At 49.1% G+C, this 21712-nt stretch overlaps 9 protein-coding genes and 1 non-coding gene across 10 annotated transcripts; 6 read left to right on the forward strand and 4 right to left on the reverse strand.

Annotated features, from left to right (window-relative positions):
• Positions 1-511: 511 nt before the first annotated feature.
• FPRO_00410 (uncharacterized protein) lies at positions 512-1200 on the forward strand (the record flags this gene model as incomplete). Its single annotated transcript, XM_031225422.1, has 4 exons — positions 512-687; positions 744-776; positions 833-878; positions 931-1200. 4 exons carry the CDS (start codon positions 512-514, stop codon positions 1198-1200), a joined length of 525 nt encoding a protein of 174 aa, XP_031076060.1.
• A 2013-nt stretch (positions 1201-3213) lies between these two features.
• Positions 3214-4614, forward strand: FPRO_00409 (uncharacterized protein; the record flags this gene model as incomplete). The annotated part of the gene is made up of 6 exons (XM_031225423.1): positions 3214-3255; positions 3320-3396; positions 3454-3709; positions 3765-3791; positions 3839-3874; positions 3922-4614. 6 exons carry the CDS (start codon positions 3214-3216, stop codon positions 4612-4614), a joined length of 1131 nt encoding a protein of 376 aa, XP_031076061.1.
• Positions 4615-4843: 229 nt separating this feature from the next.
• Positions 4844-5737, reverse strand: FPRO_00408 (uncharacterized protein; the record flags this gene model as incomplete). Its single annotated transcript, XM_031225424.1, has 1 exon — positions 4844-5737. The coding sequence occupies one exon, from the start codon at positions 5735-5737 to the stop codon at positions 4844-4846; it is 894 nt and encodes a 297-aa protein (XP_031076062.1).
• Positions 5738-6557: 820 nt separating this feature from the next.
• On the forward strand, positions 6558-6943 carry FPRO_00407 (uncharacterized protein; the record flags this gene model as incomplete). Its single annotated transcript, XM_031225425.1, has 2 exons — positions 6558-6701; positions 6755-6943. 2 exons carry the CDS (start codon positions 6558-6560, stop codon positions 6941-6943), a joined length of 333 nt encoding a protein of 110 aa, XP_031076063.1.
• Positions 6944-7459: 516 nt separating this feature from the next.
• rrna38 lies at positions 7460-7575 on the forward strand. The gene has a single exon (XR_004093500.1). It is a non-coding gene; the product is annotated as a ribosomal RNA (ribosomal RNA).
• Positions 7576-8108: 533 nt separating this feature from the next.
• FPRO_00406 (uncharacterized protein) lies at positions 8109-11589 on the forward strand (the record flags this gene model as incomplete). Its single annotated transcript, XM_031225426.1, has 2 exons — positions 8109-10969; positions 11019-11589. 2 exons carry the CDS (start codon positions 8109-8111, stop codon positions 11587-11589), a joined length of 3432 nt encoding a protein of 1143 aa, XP_031076064.1.
• A 397-nt stretch (positions 11590-11986) lies between these two features.
• Positions 11987-12310, reverse strand: FPRO_00405 (uncharacterized protein; the record flags this gene model as incomplete). Its single annotated transcript, XM_031225427.1, has 1 exon — positions 11987-12310. One exon carries the CDS (start codon positions 12308-12310, stop codon positions 11987-11989), a length of 324 nt encoding a protein of 107 aa, XP_031076065.1.
• Positions 12311-13119: 809 nt separating this feature from the next.
• FPRO_00404 (uncharacterized protein) lies at positions 13120-14535 on the forward strand (the record flags this gene model as incomplete). Its single annotated transcript, XM_031225429.1, has 1 exon — positions 13120-14535. The coding sequence occupies one exon, from the start codon at positions 13120-13122 to the stop codon at positions 14533-14535; it is 1416 nt and encodes a 471-aa protein (XP_031076066.1).
• A 325-nt stretch (positions 14536-14860) lies between these two features.
• On the reverse strand, positions 14861-15908 carry FPRO_00403 (uncharacterized protein; the record flags this gene model as incomplete). Its single annotated transcript, XM_031225430.1, has 3 exons — positions 14861-15235; positions 15285-15593; positions 15651-15908. The coding sequence occupies 3 exons, from the start codon at positions 15906-15908 to the stop codon at positions 14861-14863; spliced, it is 942 nt and encodes a 313-aa protein (XP_031076067.1).
• A 925-nt stretch (positions 15909-16833) lies between these two features.
• On the reverse strand, positions 16834-18605 carry FPRO_00402 (putative sugar transporter; the record flags this gene model as incomplete). Its single annotated transcript, XM_031225431.1, has 3 exons — positions 16834-17613; positions 17668-18443; positions 18515-18605. 3 exons carry the CDS (start codon positions 18603-18605, stop codon positions 16834-16836), a joined length of 1647 nt encoding a protein of 548 aa, XP_031076068.1.
• Positions 18606-21712: the final 3107 nt, after the last annotated feature.

Consider the following 21712-nt stretch of genomic DNA (forward strand, 5'->3'; position numbering starts at 1 on the left):
ATCCATGAACAAGATAAGAAAAAAGTGACGATGAATAACAGTAATAACTGCATATGATAAGCAAATGGCGCTGTAGTAAGCCCGGGACAATAATTAGGACGTCTTTGTCCCATGTGACTTCGCGCGAGTCTCGCCAGACTGTGCCGCATGAGTCACGTACTGTAGTCGCACTGCAAACGCGGAGTCAAACTTTGTTCTATCTCTGAGCGATAACGGGGGGAGACTCTTCGTTCTACTGTGTTAGTAATACTCCGTTTGTGTTTCTTCTTTATAAATGTTGCTTGGATCAAGTTGAATCCCTTCAAGCCTCATTCTTTTTTGTTCAAGTTGACATCCAATTGGCGATTACTGAACCCCGCCTCCACACGGCGCAGTATCGAAACCTCCACCTCGAGTTTCGTGTGTTGCGAAACGGCGTTTTGAACTGAGAATCGAAACTCTGCCTACGAATCTCGTCACCATTGAAACTCGTCGTCACGCGTTTAGTCGAACCGTTCTTTCGTTCGCAGTCATGGAGGCCAGGTGTCAATGTGGTTCAGTGACCTTCAAGACTCCCCTCCCTCAGCCTCTGGCGCTCTACATCTGCCACTGCGATGCTTGCAGACGACAAACGGGTTCAGCATTTGGCACTTCTGCCATCTTTCCTCGGTTTGAGCTGCCTGACACGGATCTACTGAGCGTTTACAGGTAGGAAACAACTGTTTGGTGTTACGAGCTGGACTAACTAGCTTGGGGTATTATAGTCGTCCTACAGCCTCAGGACACCAGCTTTACTGGTAGGTGTTTTAGAAGCCTCATGTTTGTTTGACTGGGCGCTAAGCGTTACAAACAGTTACTTCTGTCGCAAATGCGGAACTCGTCTCATTCACTCAACGCCAGTACGTAATAGCATCTTGGGCTTACGAGTCATCTCACACTGACCAAACGTAGTCAAAAAACGTCATCTCTGTGAAAGGAGGATGTCTTGATGGCCTGGACTGGAAGCGAGCGATTCACATCTGGACCAAGACAGCCATGGTTCCTATTCCCGAAGGATCTGAAACGCATTCTGAAGAGTCCGGCTATACGGATTATGGATCAACCCAGGAGGAGCTGGATCAGCCTGGGGATCTCGTCGGAAGCTCGGGCTGTAACATGCCTGTTAGCGAAAGGGCCTCGAGCTCTGCTGGGGTGAATGGCGACGATAACATGAGTGGATGAGTATTATGAGATGAACGATGGCGTTGGTGGGTGTTGATAGGCAGATTGTGGGTTTGGAGTTGAAACATGTCACTTGGTGAGAGCATTGGGATGTGATATCATGGGAATAGGCGCAATAAACGAGTAGCATATCCAGAATATGAATTGATGGGTTGTGTTTTTGAGGATTTTGCTTAGTGTTGAGAGTTGTTCTATGGGAGATAAGAAAACCAAGAATCTCTATCGCGAGTATTAAAAGACGTAGGTTAGTTAGGGATAGACTTTGGCAACTTTTAGTATATACTTGGTAGTAGTTCTTTGGACTCAATGCCTTGGTTATCTTGACATCCTTATCAAATGTCACAAGTTGTCTCTGAGACCGTGTTGTGGGAATGGGAAACAGCCGAGGGAATACGGTATGTGGATGATGAACCTGCGTTAATATGCTTATTATTGCTTCTAAGGTATTGATAAGGTCATGATAATTCACTTTGCCTATTTAGAAGTCCAATGGCACAATCCCTTGTTAAAATTGTAACGGTATATTTGTAACGGCATTGCCTTTAACCTTTCCCCATCTATCATCCCTGTATATAATCGCTGTAAGTTTGATGAGCACTAACAAAAGTAAAAGAGTTTCTTTCAACGGCACTCATCCATATTTTATAATTGGTACGCAAATCCCAAGACTCAGCCTTATTCTGTAAGTAAATTGATCAATTAATTAAAAGCCGTCAATGCGAAACTTGACGTCTATTAGCTTCCGGTAGTGCAATCAAATGAGACCTCTTGAATGGCTCTTGGCACTTCGGTCAATTCACTCAAAGTAGCGAGGCCGGGCCCCCCTCCCGAAACCTTGGATGAACAAGGGGTGCTTCAGTTGCGTCTCGCTATTGATGGAGAATTCTAGGCATTTTCGCCATGTTTTTCGCCATGGTAATTCGCTCTCGAGAATGGCCTCTTTTTTGTGAGGTATAAGACCACAGCGGGAGAGACCGTTTTGTGATGGTTTGCTAGTCTTGCATTTCGGCCGCCAAGATGGCCGCTCCGTCGACTCTCTTGTGATTATATTGCAGAAGCACATTGTCTGTTGAGCGCTTACTAAAACTTCCTTGATTCTATCACAACATATCTCGTCTCGGTAACTACTGCCAAGCCCCGGCAAACGGTGGTGCCTTGATTAGCCCCCTTTAGTCCCATCTTGACAGGTAGCGCCAAGTCTCTTGATCAAGACTTTGATATTGAGCTGAAATGTCGGGATGTGGCCATCAAACAGAGGCTTTCTACTCAATTTCGATAGAGTTATCAACTAGCAAGCTTCCAGTGCAGATCATGAACCTGGTCTCTCAGTCATCACCAAATGATATGCCTGATTCCCTCAGACTCCTTGTCGTGATAGCGTCTTTTTACCCCTGAACCCTAGCTCATCCCCAAACTCCCAACCCTAGCTCGTCCTAACCCCAAGCGTCACAAGTTCCCGTTTGAGCCTCAGATTCCAGAACCATGATGCACCAAAACGTGCCCCTGCTTCGTCTGCGACGGTGTGTGCGGCGGCGAGGCACGGCTTGACTTGGGTCAGAAGAAACCTGAATCATCCCATTTCTCTTCTCCCCCTCCCCTCCCTTTGCTTCCGACCTTTTTTTGAATTCTGAATTCTGAATTGTGTTGTTGTGTTATGTTTATTGTTTTCTATCCGTCGTGACCTTGTCAATCGCTCACTCTTTCATCGATTGACTTTGTAAGTTTTGGTGCTGCCCGGGCTTTGGACTCGGCGGTGCTACTACTACCCATCGTCACGGCTTCTCTTCTTGTTCTGCCCCGGGCAATCATTCTTTTACTGTCCCTTTGACTGAACGACTTTTAATACCTACTCGACATATCATCATCTCCAGGATTTAATCGCTATTGTCGAACTGTTATATCTGTCGCTCTTTACAACTGGACCGTAAAAACTCATAAACAGCTGGACTGTTGGAACATTCACTCACTACACCAAATCGAATTCTGAAAGTTATTGGGGGAGCTTGGATCATCATGAAGTTGTTGCTTTGGCTTACCGCCGCCCATGTTGCGCAGGTGAGGATATTCAAACTCGCACCGAAATGCTACAGAGTCAAGAAACTGACTTTGACTCAAATAGGCCGCGGGAAGACATGGGATAATGAAAAAGAGACAGGCAGAGGTTGAGGGGGTTGCTCATGCACTCAAGTTCGAAGGGTGAGTTTAAGCCACAAAACACCAAAAGCTGAGTTTTCAGTATTAACAATTCTCTAGACTGAGGCTGTCTTATATAACCGAGACTGAAACTGCTACTCGAAAAGTTACCGAGACAGAGACGGCGACTGTTGTTCAGACTGTTCAAGGCGAGGCTGAAGCTGCTGCTGGCGAGGTTGTCACCGTTACCATCAACGCACCTCCAGTTACTGTCACCGAAACCAAGACTGAAGTCGTCAACCAAGTCCAAACTCAATATGTCACTCAGGTTCAGGTTATGACTCAATATGTCACCCAGGTCGCACCAGCGCCTCCTGTAAGTAACATGAACACATTTCGAGAAACCTCTATGCTAACTGAACGATTTCCAGCCTGTCGTTGAAACCGTTACTCAAGCTGTAAGTCCCATAGCTTGTATCCTCCAGCTGTCACTAACTCTTCTAAGCAACTCGTTACAGTAATCGTCCCAGGAGAAGCACCAGTAAGTCCTTTTGGTCAAAACTCATATCTAATACTGACTCAACCCAGGCGCCTGTTACTGTGATTCACACCGTGCAAGCCCCCGCAGAGTCTGATGATGCTCTTGGTCGAAAGTTCAACCCTGGTGTCACTACGATCCCCATTCCTGAGAGCCTTTTGCCCAAGACGACACTCGCATCGGATCCCTTTGCTGTGGTTGGTCCCATTAGATCGGAAACTATTGTTCCTCAGCAACCTTCCAGCATTGTCAACCCTGTTGAGAATCCTGCCCCCACGGCGGTTGCTCCTCAAGAGCCCAGTTCTGTCGAGCAGCCCGCAACGACTCAGGTTGCGCCTGTAGAACCTAGTTCTATCGAGCAGCCTGCGACGACACAGCCCGTAGTTTCCGAACAACCTACTACTTCTGCTGCGCAACCCGCTACTACGGAGTCCACCGCTCCTCAGCAGCCTGCCAGTTCCATCGAAGAACCCATGGTTGAAGCTTCCTCCACGCAAGGAGGGCAACAGACATATGCCCCTTCAATGGAACTCGGTAACATGGGCCCCGACACGACAGGAAGACTCGCGCAGCCCGCTCTTGACGGAACCAAGCCCACCACCACTGCCAACGCCGAGTCAGCTTCCAGGACACGAGTCCCTATCGATCTGTCCGACCCTTCAAAGCTCAGCAGCGCGCTTAACCTGGGCAATTTGGTTGGAGGAAACGGTGCCCTCAAGGCTCGCGCCACTGGCACGCCATGAGTCTTATGGTTGAAATGCGTTGGAGACGATGACGTGAATGGTAAAATACTTTGAGACGGACTTGAGGGTTTCTTTCGAATGGGCATTCGTGCTCGTAATGTTGTAGCTAGTCTTATAATAATGTGAGCAAGTCTCCAGAGCATACCAATCAGCTTGTGCATCCATCTATGGGTATCATGATGCCACGCTGTCTACCTATTCGCGTTCTAGAGCGCCAATCTCAGATTTCTTATTCCTTCTCACTTGCTGCATTCCTCGAGGCCAGCTTCATCTTCTTGGCCTGCCGTTTACTGATCTGCTGTGTATCCTCATCGCCAGTCTTGCGCTTTTGATTCTGATTTTGACCCTTGTTCTTTGATTTCTTGCCATCCCCATCTTTTTCTGAGCCCTTTTCTTTCTCGGCCACTTCAACGATGTTGATGACGCCCTTGAATCCATTCCTCTTGATGCCCTCATTTACCACAACAGATCGAGGCACTTCCCCAAACCCTTCAAAGCCCTTCTCGTTGCTTAAGCCTCCCATAAAATTGAGCATGTTTATCACGTCGGCAGGCGCTCGTAGGGATAGCGCATTCTTAGCTTCGCTGCTAATCATAATGCCCCTGCCGCGCGTCGCCCGGATGAGACTTTGCAAGTTTGAGATAAACCTTGGGCGCCCTCGATCGTCGCCATTGATCACTTGGCCATAGCAGACCTCGAAGCGGATACCACGGTTAATAGCAGCCATGCATGGCTTCGGCTTTAGATGGAATTGCAAGTCCTGCGTCAAGTCGAGTGATATGATGGGTACGTCAAGCGTCAGACAAGCATTCTGAAAGGCCTTGTCCGTCAGTGGACGGGCCGCGATGATGTCGTATGTAGAGATGAGCGATGGGATTCGGTAGTTGTTTGCTGAAGGATCTGAGAGAGGAAGAGTCGCGCGGTGGAGGATGTTTGGAAGTTTGGAGCCTGGCTTGGGTTCTATCGTCGGGAAGGGCGCGGTGTTGTTGGCGGGAAGCGGCAGCGTGAGCGTGTGGTTCAGCGCGACGGTTGAGTACCCGAGCGTCGATGCGCGAGTGAGTGTTTGGAGAAGTTGTTCATCTTTGGTCGTTGGTGACCAGGCGATATTCAGATCGTAAATCATGATGATGGGTTGAGGAGGTTGTTGAAAGCTTTGCGCAGGTGCTAGCATTTACTGCCGATTATATTTTTTTTTTGCGCCGCAAAAGTTTATAGGTCCTACATTTTTAGTTACGACTCTTACGTTAGAAGTCGCAAAAGAGATAGGTCATATTACGCAGGGTTTATTGAATACATGTATTGATTTGAGTATTATCTCCAATTACCAGAAGATGGATTAAAACCAAAAGAATGGTATCATATAAAGCCCAATCTCCATGCCTCGCCCGTCAGAGCATCCATTTCTAGCTTGAGCAATGAGCTTCTAACAACCGCAAAAAGCTGTGGTCCGTGCACAGTGAGCGTTGTCACTAAGAGCCAGCCCCTGCCGGTTCGTCATCACCTTGTTCTTGTGCCTGTAGTTAAATGGAAACTCTCCTATACCGGCACTTCCATTACCATACCTAGGGAGTTTGATCAAGATTCTTTGCTTCTTAGGTATTTTCTCATTTAGCGCCGGATACTAGCACTCCTGAAGACAAAGCCTTTATCTCTTACCAACGCCATAAGGCTAATGTATCTTCCTTTTATGCTTGGGACGTGCATGCATGACCTTTGACCTTAACTTTAAAGCTTCCATGCCAAGAAACTGCGCCGCCCAAACTACGACTACGACGACGCGCCACTTGACTTCAAACCCCAGCTCCTGGATCGGCATTGACTGACTTCTCTTTAACACATCACATCACATCACATCACACGCCTCACTACTTCAACGAACCTTCGCCCGCGGATTTGCACCGCTTCTTCCTCTTCCTGTTGGTGAATCTCCCTAAACATCAACAATGTTCTTCTTCTTCGTGTGCGGCGAGCACACATTCCGAAAGGAAGTCTCTGAATATCAGGGCATGATATTTCAGTGTCACCACTGTGGTAACATGGCAGCACATGTCCAGAAGAGTAACCCATGGTTCACATTCTGTTGGATTGTTAGACCCCTCTTTTCTGGTTCTTCGTTACAGCCAACTAACAATAATCGCAGCCCATCATTCCTTTGTCCATCTCTGGCTACGTCGATGTCGCATGCCGTATATGTAACTTCCATCAACCTCTCGTGAACCGACCCGATGTCAAGGCCGTGACAAGTGGTGGAGGAGGAGGACCTCCCCCACAACAATACGCACCTCCTCACGGCGGACCTCAAGGACAGGCACCTATGCGATATGGTTAATAGGAACGAAGTTTTTGAAGAACATGCCATCGACATAGGCGTGGCAAACTTGCGCGCTGTTAGTGTTCGATGTTGCGACAGCGCCTTCTTGGTTTTTGTTTGTTTAAAGAGGCGTTACAGCCTGGTGTTGAGGCGAATCAGGATACCCCATGAATGGGGCGATGGCTGGGTTTCTTTCGACAAAGAGCATTTCGCTCACATTCGATGCTACTAAGAGACTCCTTGGTCTTGGCATGTTGTTGAAGATAAGGGGCAGGTGAAATTGAGCTTGAGGCATATGATTTGGGCGTATTTTGAAAGCACATGTTCTACTTCCACTCATCTTGGGATACCACCTCTTAGGAACATTTCGAGGCAGCTCTGCCACTTATTATAACCATTTCTATCTACTCCAGTACCAGGAACTATTGGTTGACGCCTTTCCTCTCGAGGGAGCCAAGTGTCGTTGACTGATTACCTAGTAGTATCTCCATCCGTCCATCTTCAAAGCCCGTCCTGGGCTCACGTCTTTCACATACGACCAAAGCTCGGAGAGAATACGGGATCCCGTCCGCTCTCCCATAGTCAAGCTCCGAAGCGCCGGATTAGTAGTTGGGTCGGTGACGACCAGCGAATACCTGGTGTTGTATGTTCTTTTTTTTTCTTTTCTTTTTTTTTTTCGCTTTGTCTCTTATTGCGATGCCACTTTTTTGTGAAATTGGTGGAGATGCTAGTTCTCCATATTATTATTAGTGTAGACCTCCTGCGGCCAAAGAAGAGACCTTCCCGATTCATCTCCAATTCAAGGACCAATGAGTATGCGGGAACGAGACGCGATGACATCCAAGACATTTGATCGTGTTTAAAGTCAACAATTCTTCCATTGGATGTCTAGAAGCACGCTACAGACTTACCCATACGCGTTATGGACATGGGATAATATGATAATTCCCGGTTGCGGGGCAAATATTCACAGTTGGCAGCTACGATCTGCACCCTTGCGGTTTTAGCGGGCCGTTGCCCAGCAACGACGCCAAACACGGCCTGTCCACTGAAGACCCTCGACCCGATCAGGGACCTGCAATAAACAAAATCCATCATCGTACATGATGCTGCCTACTTAATCTCTTTCTTTTTCTATATCCCTACTAACCATACACCAACAACACAGCGAACCATAACCACCATGGAATCACCACCCAAGAGAATGACCAGGGCTAGAGCTGCCGCAAAGGCTACTGATCCCTCGGCCAAGACTACAAAGATCGTCACAGCTGCTGCGCGGGCAAAGAGTACCGCGACTGCAGGCACAAAAAGCACAGCCGCTAAGAGAAAGACAAGAGCGGACGAGGAAGAGGAGGAGCAACGCGAAGTTGCTGTGGTCAGAAGAACGCGTGGTCGGCCAAAGAAGACTGAGGACCAAGAATCCGAGGTTGAACCTGTAGCGCCAGCGAAACCCACAAGAGGCCGTGCAGTCAAAAAGACGGCAACAGAACCTCCCAAGGAGACTGCTGCACCTGTTAAAGCTACTCGGGGACGGCCTCGGAAAGCTGTTGCTGCTGAAGCAGAGGAGTCTGCTCCGGCGCCAGCCCCTGTACCTGCAAAGAAGACAGCCACTCGCACTCGCATGACTACCACAACAACTACAACTACAAAATCAACAGCTGCTGCCAAACCTGCTGCCAGAAAGGCTGTCAAGTTCCAAGAGCCCGACAAGGAGAACATTGAGCCTGCCACCGAGGCCAAGGAGCCTGCTCGGCCAGGAATTAGAGGCCGACCAGCCAAACGTGGGGGAGCAGCTGGAAGTCGAACGACCAGAGCGGCGGTAAGATTCGCCGAGTCGACAGACAACAAGCCTTTAAGTCCTAAGAAGATTACCCAGATACCTGTTTCGAGGGACGATGATTCCGAGGACGAACTCGCCGGTGACATGCCGCCTGTCAAACCGATGAAGAAGAACCCAATCAAGCCTCCTACAAGTGCTGCTAAAGCCCAGCCTGAGCCGACCGAGAAACCTACCGAATCAACACATGCGTCAGATAGCATCACAAATCCGCCAGATCTCGGCGGAATTAACCTATCTCCAGCAAAGAGGCGTCCAGCTTCGCCTCTCAAGGATACAATGAGATCACCAGCTCGCCGAATCGGCCCTGTTACTCTGCCTGGATCTACAATGAAGAAGACCCAGGACGACACAGCCCAAGCTGCAGAGAGTACTTCGTTCAAGAATTCTTTGCTCATGTCCGCGGCTAAGCGACCCCAATCGCCCATCAAGGGATTGAACTTTGCAACATCGCTCAAGCCTCAACAGACCCAATCAGCAATGAAGGCGTCACTTCTTCTTTCACCTCCGAAGCGGGCCATGCCTGGACTGAAGCCGGTCACAGAGCCGCGACCTAGAGATGTTGTGGACCTGGGTGAACCACCGGTCATGAAGCCTCTGGTGATGGATACGCCTAGTCGTGCCCCTTCTACCCGATCTTCAGATAAGCTCATGTCGGAGGAGCAAGCCGAGGTTGAGTTTGATACTGTTGACGACGATGTCTTCAATGACCCAATTGAGAACCTGCAATTCCCTGGCCGCTTGTCTGCTGTACTTCCTCGCCATGCTGATCCTGCCTTGAAGAAAGAGATGGGGATTGTCGATGAGACTGAGGAAGAGCCTGCTCCGGCTGAAGCTGTTATCGAGACCCTTGAAGAGCCTCAGGTGGAAGCCGAGACTGTCGCCGAGGTTGAAGAAGATATTGCGACTGAGGCTGGAGCAGTCCCAGAAGCAGCTGAAGAAGTGAACGATCTTACCGACCAGGAGGACAGCATGGTCGTTGACGAGGAGAATGCTGAGGCTGATGACGCACTTGGGGAATCTGAGTCCAAGAATTCAACTCCCGCTCAGTCTCCTCAGCAAGAACAGAATCCCATGTTCCAGCTCAGGGAGAAGGACTTGGAGCCCTCTCAAGACTCGGATTCCGAGGATGAGACTATGGCTCCCAGGGGTGTAGCACCTACTACCCCAACACCATTTGTTCGCAAGACACCTAAGACTTCTCGTGCTTCTATGGGTGGATTTAGCGCATTGGCTGATCGACTTGGTTCTTGGAAGGCCAGCACACCTATCAAGATTGCTCCTCTCGGTGGGGAGAAGCTCTCCAACAAGTCAGCTACTCCTCGATCTGACACCTCACCCGCCTCGACTCATTTCTTCGAAGACGAAATGACTGTGCGTGCAGGTATGGAGGAACTTCAGGCAGACAGAACTGCCGAAATTGTTGAGCCCACCTTTGATGACATGGAGGTCACTGAGGAGGATGTTGAGTTGGCCAACGAGGCCAACGAGATGTCTCTGATGGAGCCTGAGGTTCTTGAAGAGGTTGTCAATACTGAGGCTTTTGACGATACTCTCTCCGAGGCTAGCCAAGAGTACGGTGATGAAAATGAGGCTCCTGTTGCTATGGCACCCATCACACCTGTTCGTCCAGTCATGAAGACTTTCAACACCACCACAAAGGTTCCTTTGAAGCCTGCGGACGACTCGTCTCCTTCTCCTTTGAAGAAGCGCAGCTTCAGCGCGTCGCGAGTTGCTCCCAAACGTCCCTCAGGCCCAACCAGGAGTGCGTCTGTCATCTCTTACTCCCCCACCAAGGGTAGAAAGAGCATGCCAGCAACCATCGCGGAGGTGCCGTCTGCCCCTTCAACACCCGCCCCTGTCACACCCTCAAAGTCTGAGCTCTGGTCATCCTTGGGTACACCCGCCAGAACTCCCCGACGTGATGTCGACCCTGCTCTACTTCGTGGAGCTGTCGTCTTTGTCGATGTGTACACCAGCGAGGGAGCTGATGCCAGCAGTATCTTCGTGGAGCTTCTTACACAAATGGGTGCCAAGTGTATGAAGTCATGGAGCTGGAACCCCAACGGTTCTGGCAACGATGTGACATCCACTAAGGTTGGAATCACACACGTCGTCTTCAAGGACGGCAGCAAGCGCACACTGGAGAAGGTCCGTGAGAGCCACGGAATCGTCCAGTGTGTCGGAGTCAGTTGGGTGCTTGAGTAAGTTGATGTCTTCCTAATTCTTTGATTCAGTGCTGACCAGAAATAGTTGTGAGCGTGAGAACGACTGGGTTGAGGAAAGTCCCTACAAGATCGACACGAGCAACGTCCCTCGGGGTGGAGCTCGCCGCCGCAAGAGTATGGAGCCCAAAGCTTTGGCCAACATGAACGGCATCCTCGTCAGCAGCCCTACCAAGGGAGGTTCTCGCACAGCCCCATCTACACCGATCAACCGTCGCCAAAGCACACAATGGATGTACACCCCTTCGGATCAGGGAGACGAGGACGAGGAGATGGAGGATTTTGAGTATTCTGAAGCCATCTTGACCCCCGTTCCCAAGACTCCTGCCCCCGAGGCCATTGCTCGCTATGCTGCCAACCTTGTCCCTGATACCCTATCTGATGATGGCGACGACGACGACATGGGTGACTCCCCTACTAAGGATGCTCTCCTTATGCGAACATGTCCCCCCAAGGCCAACCCCTTCCGTGAGTTGGGTGCTGGGATCATCAGCGAGACCAAGGATGACAACGTCCTGATGCGCCTCATGGCCGCTCGACGCAAGAGTCTTCAGTTTGCCCCCAAGATTGGTAGCCCCCTGGCTAGAACTTGGCAATAGAGTAAAGATGCTGTTGGTACAGTGGTGGGAGGTAGAGTAATTGTGCATGGAAAGGTTTAGGTCTGGAGTTTATGGGTCATATTAGAATTGCGAACACACGTCATGGCATACAATCACTCGTTTTGACGGGATGGAATGGAATACCACGGGATGGACAGGACCTTGACTCGGCGTTTGGAGGACTGGCTGATTAAAGTACACATATTTGGTGTTTTGACATAGTGATAATGCCATCATGGCGATTGACATTATATTTCGGGCTCGATTGAAGGTGACTGTTGGAATTGTGAGACACTTTGTAGATTTGGAATGTGCGTGGTAAATCATACCTCGTCACCTCTTTTCAATTCCCCTCTCCGAGCTGACTATTCAAACCTTGAAGCCATCTTGCATTCCCTCATGCCTTGATAAACGCCCTCATGGCCTTAACAGCATCACCCTCATTACTCTTCAGCAACTCGGTCGCCTTTGCCTTTGGCAGCTCAAGCTCATCGACGAGGAGTGCGACATCAGCAGCGTCGACCTTGACGTTCTTATGGGAAGCGGCAGCAGCAGAAGCCTTGTTTGCGCCGCCGAGGCTCTTTATGGCTTTGCTGGCAGCGTCAGCGTCGACGTTTTGTGGTGTCGAGGGTGAGTCTGCGGCGTCGAGGTTCTCGAGAGCGGAGGCTGCTTTGCGGTCCTCGGCGGACTTGGCGGTCTGAGAGGGTGTTTCGTCGGTCATGATTGTTGTGACGTGTAGAAGTGAAGTGGAGGTGAGGGTGTAGAGTAGGTGAAGTTCAGTGGTCGGTAGTGGAGAGAGAGCTACGAAGGTGAAGCTGTGGTGGGGTTGGAGGGGCAGTTTAGTTCTACCTAGCTTGGCCGTGGGGACCTCTGAAGCTTGTTAGAGTGCGGAATAGAACATGATATGGCCCTTGATACATTTCACTGTAGAGGCCTGGAGATAGAAATATTGGAATCTTGTATGTTTTATATCTCATCATCGTTGGAGGTAAGGTGGTTTGCATGACAGATTTCATAGCCCATTTTGCTTCCTCAGCTACAAGGAACTAGCAGTTCAGGCCAACAAGCATAGCCGTGTTCTCACATTTGTGGTACATGCTCTTCTACATTCAATGCAGTACAGCATCAAATCATCACATATACCCCGTAAATCTTCAAACAATAGAAATGCTTGTGTGTTGGTGTTCATATTGTCTACGCCACATGCGCCGCTTTTAAGCCGAAAGTTAAAGTGAGTGGCTACCATCGGCAACGCCACATTTCTTTGTTAACTCAATTAAACTTCACTTTTTTTGGTTCCCAGTGCAGGTGCAGTCCAGGGTGCGTCTTGACCATCTGTCTTGTCTTTGTTCTGTGACTCACTCACTCACTCACTCTCTTCTCGATACAATAAACCTCGACTCCTCCACAGATATTCATCAGATCTCATATAAACACTACAACATACTGATCAAGTCGGGCACTTGATTCTTTTCTTTTGTGCGGTTGACTCCGCCCAGTTTCGAATCTCTCGTCTCTTACACACACAAAATGGCTTCATCTTCATCTGCTGGCTGGGAACCCTCCTCTTGGCGCTCAAAGCCCATCAAGCAGTCGCCCAATTACCCTGATGCACAGCCTCTGGCCAAAGCTGTCGAGGAACTGACCCAACTTCCTCCTCTGGTCCACCCCAATGAGATCATCGCCCTCAAAGCTCATCTTCGCGATGTCGCACAAGGAAACGCTTTCCTTCTGCAAGGTGGTGATTGCGCTGAGCTCTTTGACTACTGTCGTCAAGGCCCTATTGAGAGCAAGATCAAACTGCTACTGCAAATGAGTGTTGTTCTCATTTGGGGAACCAACAAGAGAGTTGTGCGAATTGGTCGAATGGCTGGTCAGTATGCGAAGCCGAGATCTAGTCCTACCGAGATGGTCGATGGAAAGGAAGTCCCTAGTTTCAAGGGCGATATCATCAATGGCTTCCGTCTCGAAGATCGAGAGATCGATCCCAACCGCCTTGTGAAGGCCTACCACCACTCTGCTGCAACCCTCAACTACATCCGTGCTGCTCTCGCCTCTGGCATCGCTGATCTTCATCGACCTCTCGACTGGGGCCTTGGACACGTGAGAGACCCAGAGCTCAAGGAGAAGTACTCAGCTATTGCTTCAAGTATTCAGCAGACCCTTCGCTTCCTGCAGGTCATTAATGCTCGTCCCGGAGAGCTCGACTCCGTTGAGCTTTTCACTAGCCATGAAGGTCTTCTTCTCGACTACGAGCAGTCTTTGACTCGTTTGCTTGAGAAGCCTACTGCCAGAACCTCAAGCCCTACTCCCGTAGCTGATGACGGTGAGAAGAAGGAGTACTATGATACCTCTGCGCATTTCATCTGGATTGGTGACCGTACTCGCCAAATCGATCATGCCCACGTTGAGTTCTTCCGTGGAATTGCTAATCCGATTGGTGTTAAAGTCGGTCCTACAACGCCAGCTTCAGACCTTCTTTCTCTCCTACGCACGTTGAACCCCTCTCGCGAGCCTGGAAAAATCACCCTCATCACTCGCTACGGTGCTGCCAAGGTGCGCGATCTCCTCCCTATGCATATTCGTGCGGTTGAGGACTCCGAGTACCGTCGCACGGTTGTCTGGCAATGCGACCCTATGCACGGCAACACACTATCCACTCCCACAGGCATCAAGACACGTCGTTTCGGCGATATCTACCGTGAGCTTGAGGAGACACTACGCATCCACAAAGAGGAGGGTAGCAACCTCGGTGGTATGCACCTCGAGCTCACTGGCGATGCTGTTACAGAGTGTTTGGGTGGCAGTGAGGGATTGGATGAGGATGATTTGTCGACAAACTACACTAGTTTCTGTGACCCAAGACTCAACGAAAAGCAGGCCCTTGAGTTGGCTTTCCTGGTTGCGGATCATTTCTCTAGAGAGAACAAGGCACGATCAGCCTGAGCATATGAGAGACTCAAAATTTGACATGAAGAAAATGTACATTGGAACAAAACGGAGCAGCAAATATCATGGTAGCAACTTGGGAATGAACCGAAAAATGAGGCTTTGAAACACTTGGATGGGCATGAGAAATATTGAGTGATAAACACAGCACTGACGGCAGTGATTATGTGTTTTGGTGCCTTCTTTCATCTCTAATCTAAGCATACGGGCTTGTCCTTCAAAACACAAGTTAATTCATATCATGTCCATCTCAAATTATTGTGCTGCCGTTACGTGAAAACTGTCATATCTTGAATCTCCTCACACCCTCACTCTTGCCAAGTCAGACCAGAGTGATAGTCTGCGCCGCCTCGAAAGCATCGCCTTTCTCCAGCTTCTGCCATCCCTTGACAGAGCCGGGCTCAACACAGAGCATGTTCTTCCAACCGTCCTTGGGAGTAAAGTCCTTGATGCCGGCTGACTTGTCCACCCAGGGGTTCCAGACGACAACCTGGTCGAGGTTGTCACGGACGATACGGAAACGGGGAGTGCCAGACTCGGAGATGACGACTGGGTGAGAGGGACCCTTGGCGGGGGTGTAGATGGAGTCGGTTTCGGCGGAGAAAGTGACGGCACCGGATTGGGTCGCCTCTGAACTGGAGACCTTGGAGAAGTAGACGGAGTCCTCGAGACCGGTGACCTCTGTGGAAGAGATGTCCTGAGATAAGTTAGCTATGATATCCCATATACAAGCATGTATAACATACGCTGATCTTGAAGTAAGTGTGAAGAAGAGTCTGGAAGTCGAAAGCAGTGTCACCATCGTTGGTAACAACAATAGTGGTGTTGAGACTCTCAGGGTCAAGGGAGACACTGTAGATAAGAGCAAACTTGTAGGGCCAAAGAGCCTTGAAGTCCTCACTGATGCTCTCGGACGAAAGACCAAAGTCGAGCTTCACACTGGAGCTAGAGCCCTCGCTGGTAGACTTTCCAAGGAACTCCCATCGCGAATTACGAGCAAAGCCGTGCTGGGGAAGCTTGGCTACGGGTTCGTGGTCGGGGGCAGTGCCAAAGACCTGGAGGTACACAGATTAGACAAGTTATCATGAGAGAGTGTTGTGGTGTTGTCGTACCGGGAAGACGATGGGAATACCTCCTCGAACAGCAGCACTTCCGTCAAGGGCAGCAGACTCGCTGACCCAGAGCTTCTCAGCCCCTGAAGCATCCTTCCAGCTGATGACAGTAGCGCCATGGAGAAGAACCTCTACGCTCTCGCCGGTGGGAAGAACGGCCTTGACACGGGAGTTATCATGGGTGATGTCGACGGTGGGTTGAGGAGGAGCGGCGGGGGTAGAGGCGAGCGCCGAGGGCTTGTTTGGACGGTCGACCATGGTGAATGTTTTTGGTAGGATCAAGGGAGGTAAAGAATAGGTTGAGCTTTGGAGGAGATGGAGCTGGTAGAAGTGAGGTACTAGGTAAAGAAGTAGAGGTAGGTAGGGTAGTGGCGGACTGCTCAGGTGGGGTTGAAGGGTCCGAGTGGGGGTGAAGGTAGAAAGAACAAGTCAAGAGGACAAATAAAGTGACAGGACTCTAGAGCAGTAAAACACGAGGCTGAAGGGCCTTATAAAGGTAGTGCTCAGTCAAGATCTTGTCCCCTGTAGCTTTGGGCTTAGGTCGGTTCGCTGAGGCAAAGTTGTATCTGTAAGATGCGATCCCATGCCGTGGATGCTTCAAGTCTGAGAGGAGGTCGATACCATGTAGGCAATGGCGGGGTAGCTCAAGACAGCCAATGAAGACCCAAGATCAAGCTGTTTAGTGGAGATCTGCTGCTAAAGTTAGAGCTGTTACCGGCCACACTCAAAGCTGAAACACGTCTCAGATATCGGCTTGTGATACATCAAACCACAAAAATATATCACCAAAGAGCCAGAATCTAGCATTTGGTTGGTGAGGAAGCAGGTCTGACTTTTGAATTTAGGCATAATTAGACTTCCCATAGCTGCCTATACGAAAAACTCACTCGCAAATCTCATTGCCTCGTTGTGAGCGTCATGTACTAAAACAGTCTCGGAAACACAGTTTCACAATGCAACGGACAGACCGTTGAAGCAGTCAAAGTTACACAAAATTGGTACACCTGCCAAGACTCTTACTTAATCGGGTATCTATACACTGCTATATGTTTCATCATGACACTTGACCAACTAAATTTCTCTTTCTCTCAACCACTCTAGCTAGGGGTATATATCATGCCTCGGTATAGTTTCCAAAGCCACCACTCACAGCATCCGCAGTTCGCTTGATCGATAACACCTCTTAATTCTCCCGGCGCTGGTTCTCTTCGTCGTGCGAAGCAAACATGGCAGCGTTGTTACCTTCGCCGCTCTGTCCACTTGAGCTTCCACTTCGATGCTCAACATGTCCCTTCTCTTCAACCTCCTCAATGGCAATGAGAAGGTTGCCATTGTTGTCATATCGTCGAGGTTCGATCTTGGCCTGCTTGACGACATCGAGTGCGCCTTGGAAACCATGCCCCACCTTCTGAAAGATAGTATCCATTTCTTCCAGAGATCGATATGCAGTCTCAGGGAAGAAAAAGTAGACCGAAGGAACCATGATGGCGTTGATGACTGCAAAGATGACATATGTGTTGGATCCAATGTTCTCAAATGCAGGAGGAGTGATCATGACCACCAGCCAGTTGAAGATCCAGTTACTTGATGTTGACAGAGCGTTGGCAGGCGCACGGATGCGAAGAGGCGTGATCTCAGCAGGGTACAGCCAAGTCATGCCAAGCCAGCCAACGGCGAAGAATGAGTTGAAGACAAATAAGAAGACAATTCCAACAATCTGGCAAGCCTTGGCATCGCTGGAGCCAACTCCAGCAAGGATAGCCATGGATGCACACTGGCCTGCTGCGCCAAAGAGCATCAGCTTTCGACGGCCAACCCGCTCAACCAGCCAGATTGCAGGGAGTGAGGCCAAGAAATATTCGGTACCGTTCAGAGCGGCCATGAGTAGAGGCATATGGCCCGTCATACCAAGTCCAGCATAGATGGTAGCAGCATAATAAGTAATCAAATTGATACCAGAGATCTACCCCGATGTCAGTCACTATTCAATTCATAAGAGTGCATATATATGGCTTACCTGTTGGAACATTTGATTGATATAAGCGATGAGAGTACGGTGAAGGTTCTTGTTGTGATTTCGAGAGAACAAGTCTGAGAATGAGCCCTTACTCATCTCTGCAGCTGTCTCCTTGATGGCCTTGAACTCGTTGTCCACATACTTGCTCTGAACATCCTGGTTGGCAATGGCAGCAATAACTTCCTTTGCATCTTCATCACGTCCCTTGAGCACAAGCCAGCGGGGAGATTCTGGGAGGTTCATAACAAAGGCCATGATGACTAGACAGAAGACAATCTGGAACGCCATTGGGAAGCGCCAGCAGGCAGATGTGTCTTGCGCAAAGTACATGCCGTAGTCGACCCAGTACGAGATGGTAATGCCGAGTGTGATGAGCGCTCCCTCGATCATTACTAATTTACCACGTTTATGGGCGGAGCAGGTTTCTGATTGCCACATAGGAACAGTAGATGTGTTGCCGCCGTTACCAAGACCAGTGATGATTCGTCCGATGATGAAGTGTTCCAGAGTGAACGCAGAAGCCTGAAGAGCAGCACCAACAACCATGATTGTGGTACCGAGCATAATCATTTTCCTGCGGCCGAGCTTGTTTCCAAGAAAGATGGTAGCAATGGCACCGAAGAAGCAGCCCAGGTTGTAAGACGAAACAGCGATGCCTTGATAGTTGGAGCGGTTCTTTCGAACAGCGGCAGATACGGTGGGATCATCGCTGTGCATGTCTGGGAATTGCTCCATGAAAGGTGCCATTGTCAAGATACCACCCATGACACCTTGGTCTATATCAAATGTTAATATCTGCTACCATGGCCTGTCTTGGAGCCGTTTGTGTGAAAGTGGTAGGTATTACCATAGCCAAAGAGCAGGAAATCGGTTCCAGCAATGGTACTGATAGCATAGTTGAGGGCCTGGCCTCGGAGGCCAAAGTACTTCTTGAACATGATGAAGAGTTCGAAATCGAATAATGTCTCTTCAAACTCAAGGTCACTGGGACGGCAACGAAGGTTGGTACAGAGAACGTGAGAACGATTGAGGCCGGGGGATAATCGGGCTTATAAAGAAACGCAAGCTCGAGGATCTTGAATGTCGTACTGCAGAAAACAGAGTCATGTAAAGTATTACTCGACACTGGATCCACGGCCTCTGGGTATCCACCCCCAGGCCATGCGAGAAGCTGTTGACTGAGACGGACCTTGGCTACCCATACATTATTGTCTTGACCTTGGCCGTTTATGACGGGTCCATCGGCCAAAAGTGATAGAGACTATGACCATACTGTGCATACAGTAAAGTATACCGAGATCCGCAGCCGTGTGCACCCATGCCCAGCAGGGCAATGATCACTGCATTACGGCATTGTAAAGTTTTCAGGGTGTTTTGCGAACGAGTAAGTGACAGTTCAGCCCTGAAGGTACCTGTCTGGGTCTCTCCAGGTATGGTTAATTGCTTCGTCCCTTGACTGGCTGATGTTTAGAGAGTCAATACTATATCCTCCTCTATAATGTCACCCTGGAAGCATAAACTCGTGGAGAAGGCCCTAAAGTTTACCTCTCGCCTCCGCAGAAATCGGACGAGTTGGGGAAGTAAACATGGGGAACTTTTGGGAGGCTGGAGCGTGGGGAATACGACGTCATCGCAGGTCCCTCAACACGGTCTTCGGGGATATGAAAATCGGGGCACACAAGGCGTCAGTGTTTTGAAAGCCTCTGATGGTCTCGTTATTGTCGCACTTTCCGATGTATTGGCCATAGCTTATGTTTTAAAGGTTCCTGGGGCATGAGCCTGTTTGCAATGTTTCCTCTAAACCGACCTTCAAACGTTGGCCTGAGCCATGATAGTTGGTTTGTGATGGATCTTTGAATCGTGATTGGGCCCTCAAGGAATCTCGACCGATATTAAACGAGAGTGGGTACTTCAACAAGTCAGAGGATTTCGCAGATTTTCTCGTCACCTCGGATGAAGTTTGAAATTCTGGGTCCCTAAATGGAGAATCGAGATAAAATCTGGAGGAGACGGGAGGATGCGGTTTCTCCACGTGATGTTGGATTGCGAGCAAGTAAGGAACCGTCAAAAGAGCATTCTTCCATTTTGCCAATGTCTTGGTATATGCTAGTATCGCCCAGTAATGAGGCTCAGCTTTATTCAGCTTTCCCATTGTTTACCTAGTGATCCTCATTCTACAAAAACAACATTAACTGAAAAGAATCACTATATGGAGTTTACACAACGACCATCTCTGTTGGTCAACGAGAATGCGACTACACAGTGCAAAACAGTACAATGTCAAGAATTGGCCGTCAATAACGGAACCGAGGGTCAGAAACGTGCCATTTACCGCACTTCAGTCCCTGTCACGTAACGTACACGCCAAGGTTCAACCTGCAGTCCACTGACTCCATCATGAACCCGCTGTAGATATCAACTGCCCAATCAGTTCTGATAGACAAATGCAAAGTAAAGGCCTCGCTGACCGTCTCTGCCCGACCGTCCGCTTTCAATTCCCCTTTATGGATGACAACAGCTATAGAACGCGGAATTGCTGAACCCCAGGACCCCGGATTGTTAGAAGTTGACGTCATTCTCTACTCGGCGGGCCGAACAAAGTCAACGCAATCGTGATGGCTGCTTAGATGAGATGAGATACATTCTCTCTATCTAAGCAAGTGTCTGTAGTTCTCGGATTGCCTACAATGGTTAAGAGCATTCAGCCTCAGCAGGGGCATCGTCATGAAATTCCCAAACTGGTCAGGTTCAAACGGATGCTTCAGCATTGATCGGTGCAACTGCCGGATGCCAGACCCTATCCATACACCAGTCAATGAGGGTTCTTCGGAAGGAAACCGGTTCATCATATCCTCCGAACTGAAATGGACTAAGTTCTCGGTTTCCTTCTTACAGTGCAATCTAATTCTAAGATATGTTGTCCCATGTTGTTCATTGGCTGCTTTGTCGGACATTTTTGTGAGCCACTTGACTCTTTTGAGCAACCTTCTTCAACCTTCATCCAAGTTGAATTCAAGACAACGAGGGAAACAGAAGTCCAAGCACACGAGCTAGCGTAGAGTATTATCTTACCGTTAGAGGCCCAATCCTATGCCACGGTCTTTATAAGAGTACATATTGAACTGCCTTGTGATAGTGTTGTAAAGGCATCACCACTTACACCAAACCACGCCAATCCACTTTGCGTAAATGCTACCAATAAAATCTTCATTTTCAACCTCATGGCATCTACGATTTCTCAAACCTTTCTTTACCTTTAAGGTCCCTGTATCTCATACCACGATCTTCTCAGGCGAGGAACTTGAATCAAAGGATTCAGTGAGAGACTTCAATGGTATCAACCCTGCAAAATCACCAACAACACAGCCGTGCACATCATTACCGTGTTAGTTCCCTGCCATGGGAGTCTGCCTGACGTAGGGATCGAGCCGGCAATTTTCCCTTGCTGTGAAGAACAGAATGGGGAGCAGCTTGCAGAATCCTTGACCCTGGTTCATCATCAAAGTTGGCATGCCAGGCAGCAGCAGAACGGCCAAATCTCAAGATGTACCGAGTCCATATTACTCAGCTGCTCGTAGAAACGGCACAGAATTTCACTGTATTGAAGCACAATCATACAAGCTGATTCCCGAGAACCGCGTATCTCTACGATCTACCCTTTCTAGAACCTCAAATTCACACAGTATCAATTATGAAGTCTTTGTGTTACACCAAGATCAAAAACCATAATCGATAAACGACCCTCTTCCCCATGGCACACTGCAGCTCTCTTTGTCGGATTACCCGTTTAGGAACATCCGAAGCTGCTCCCAAATATTATTACATTGACGATCCTCCACATTATCACATTATGCTTCCCCATATTATCCTCATGCAGAATGGTGAATGCATATACACGGGACGTGTGAGCCTGACTCGTAACTCGGACTGATTACCACTTTTGGTGGCAAGATCTCGCATGCATCAACTCGATTATCCCTCAACCATAATTGTAAGTACGCTGTTTCTCTCGACACATTGGCATGGCATATTCATCTCATCATTT

Source organism: Fusarium proliferatum (assembly GCF_900067095.1).
Source record: "Fusarium proliferatum ET1 genome assembly, contig: FPRO_scaffold001, whole genome shotgun sequence".
Classification (NCBI taxonomy): domain Eukaryota; kingdom Fungi; phylum Ascomycota; class Sordariomycetes; order Hypocreales; family Nectriaceae; genus Fusarium; species Fusarium proliferatum.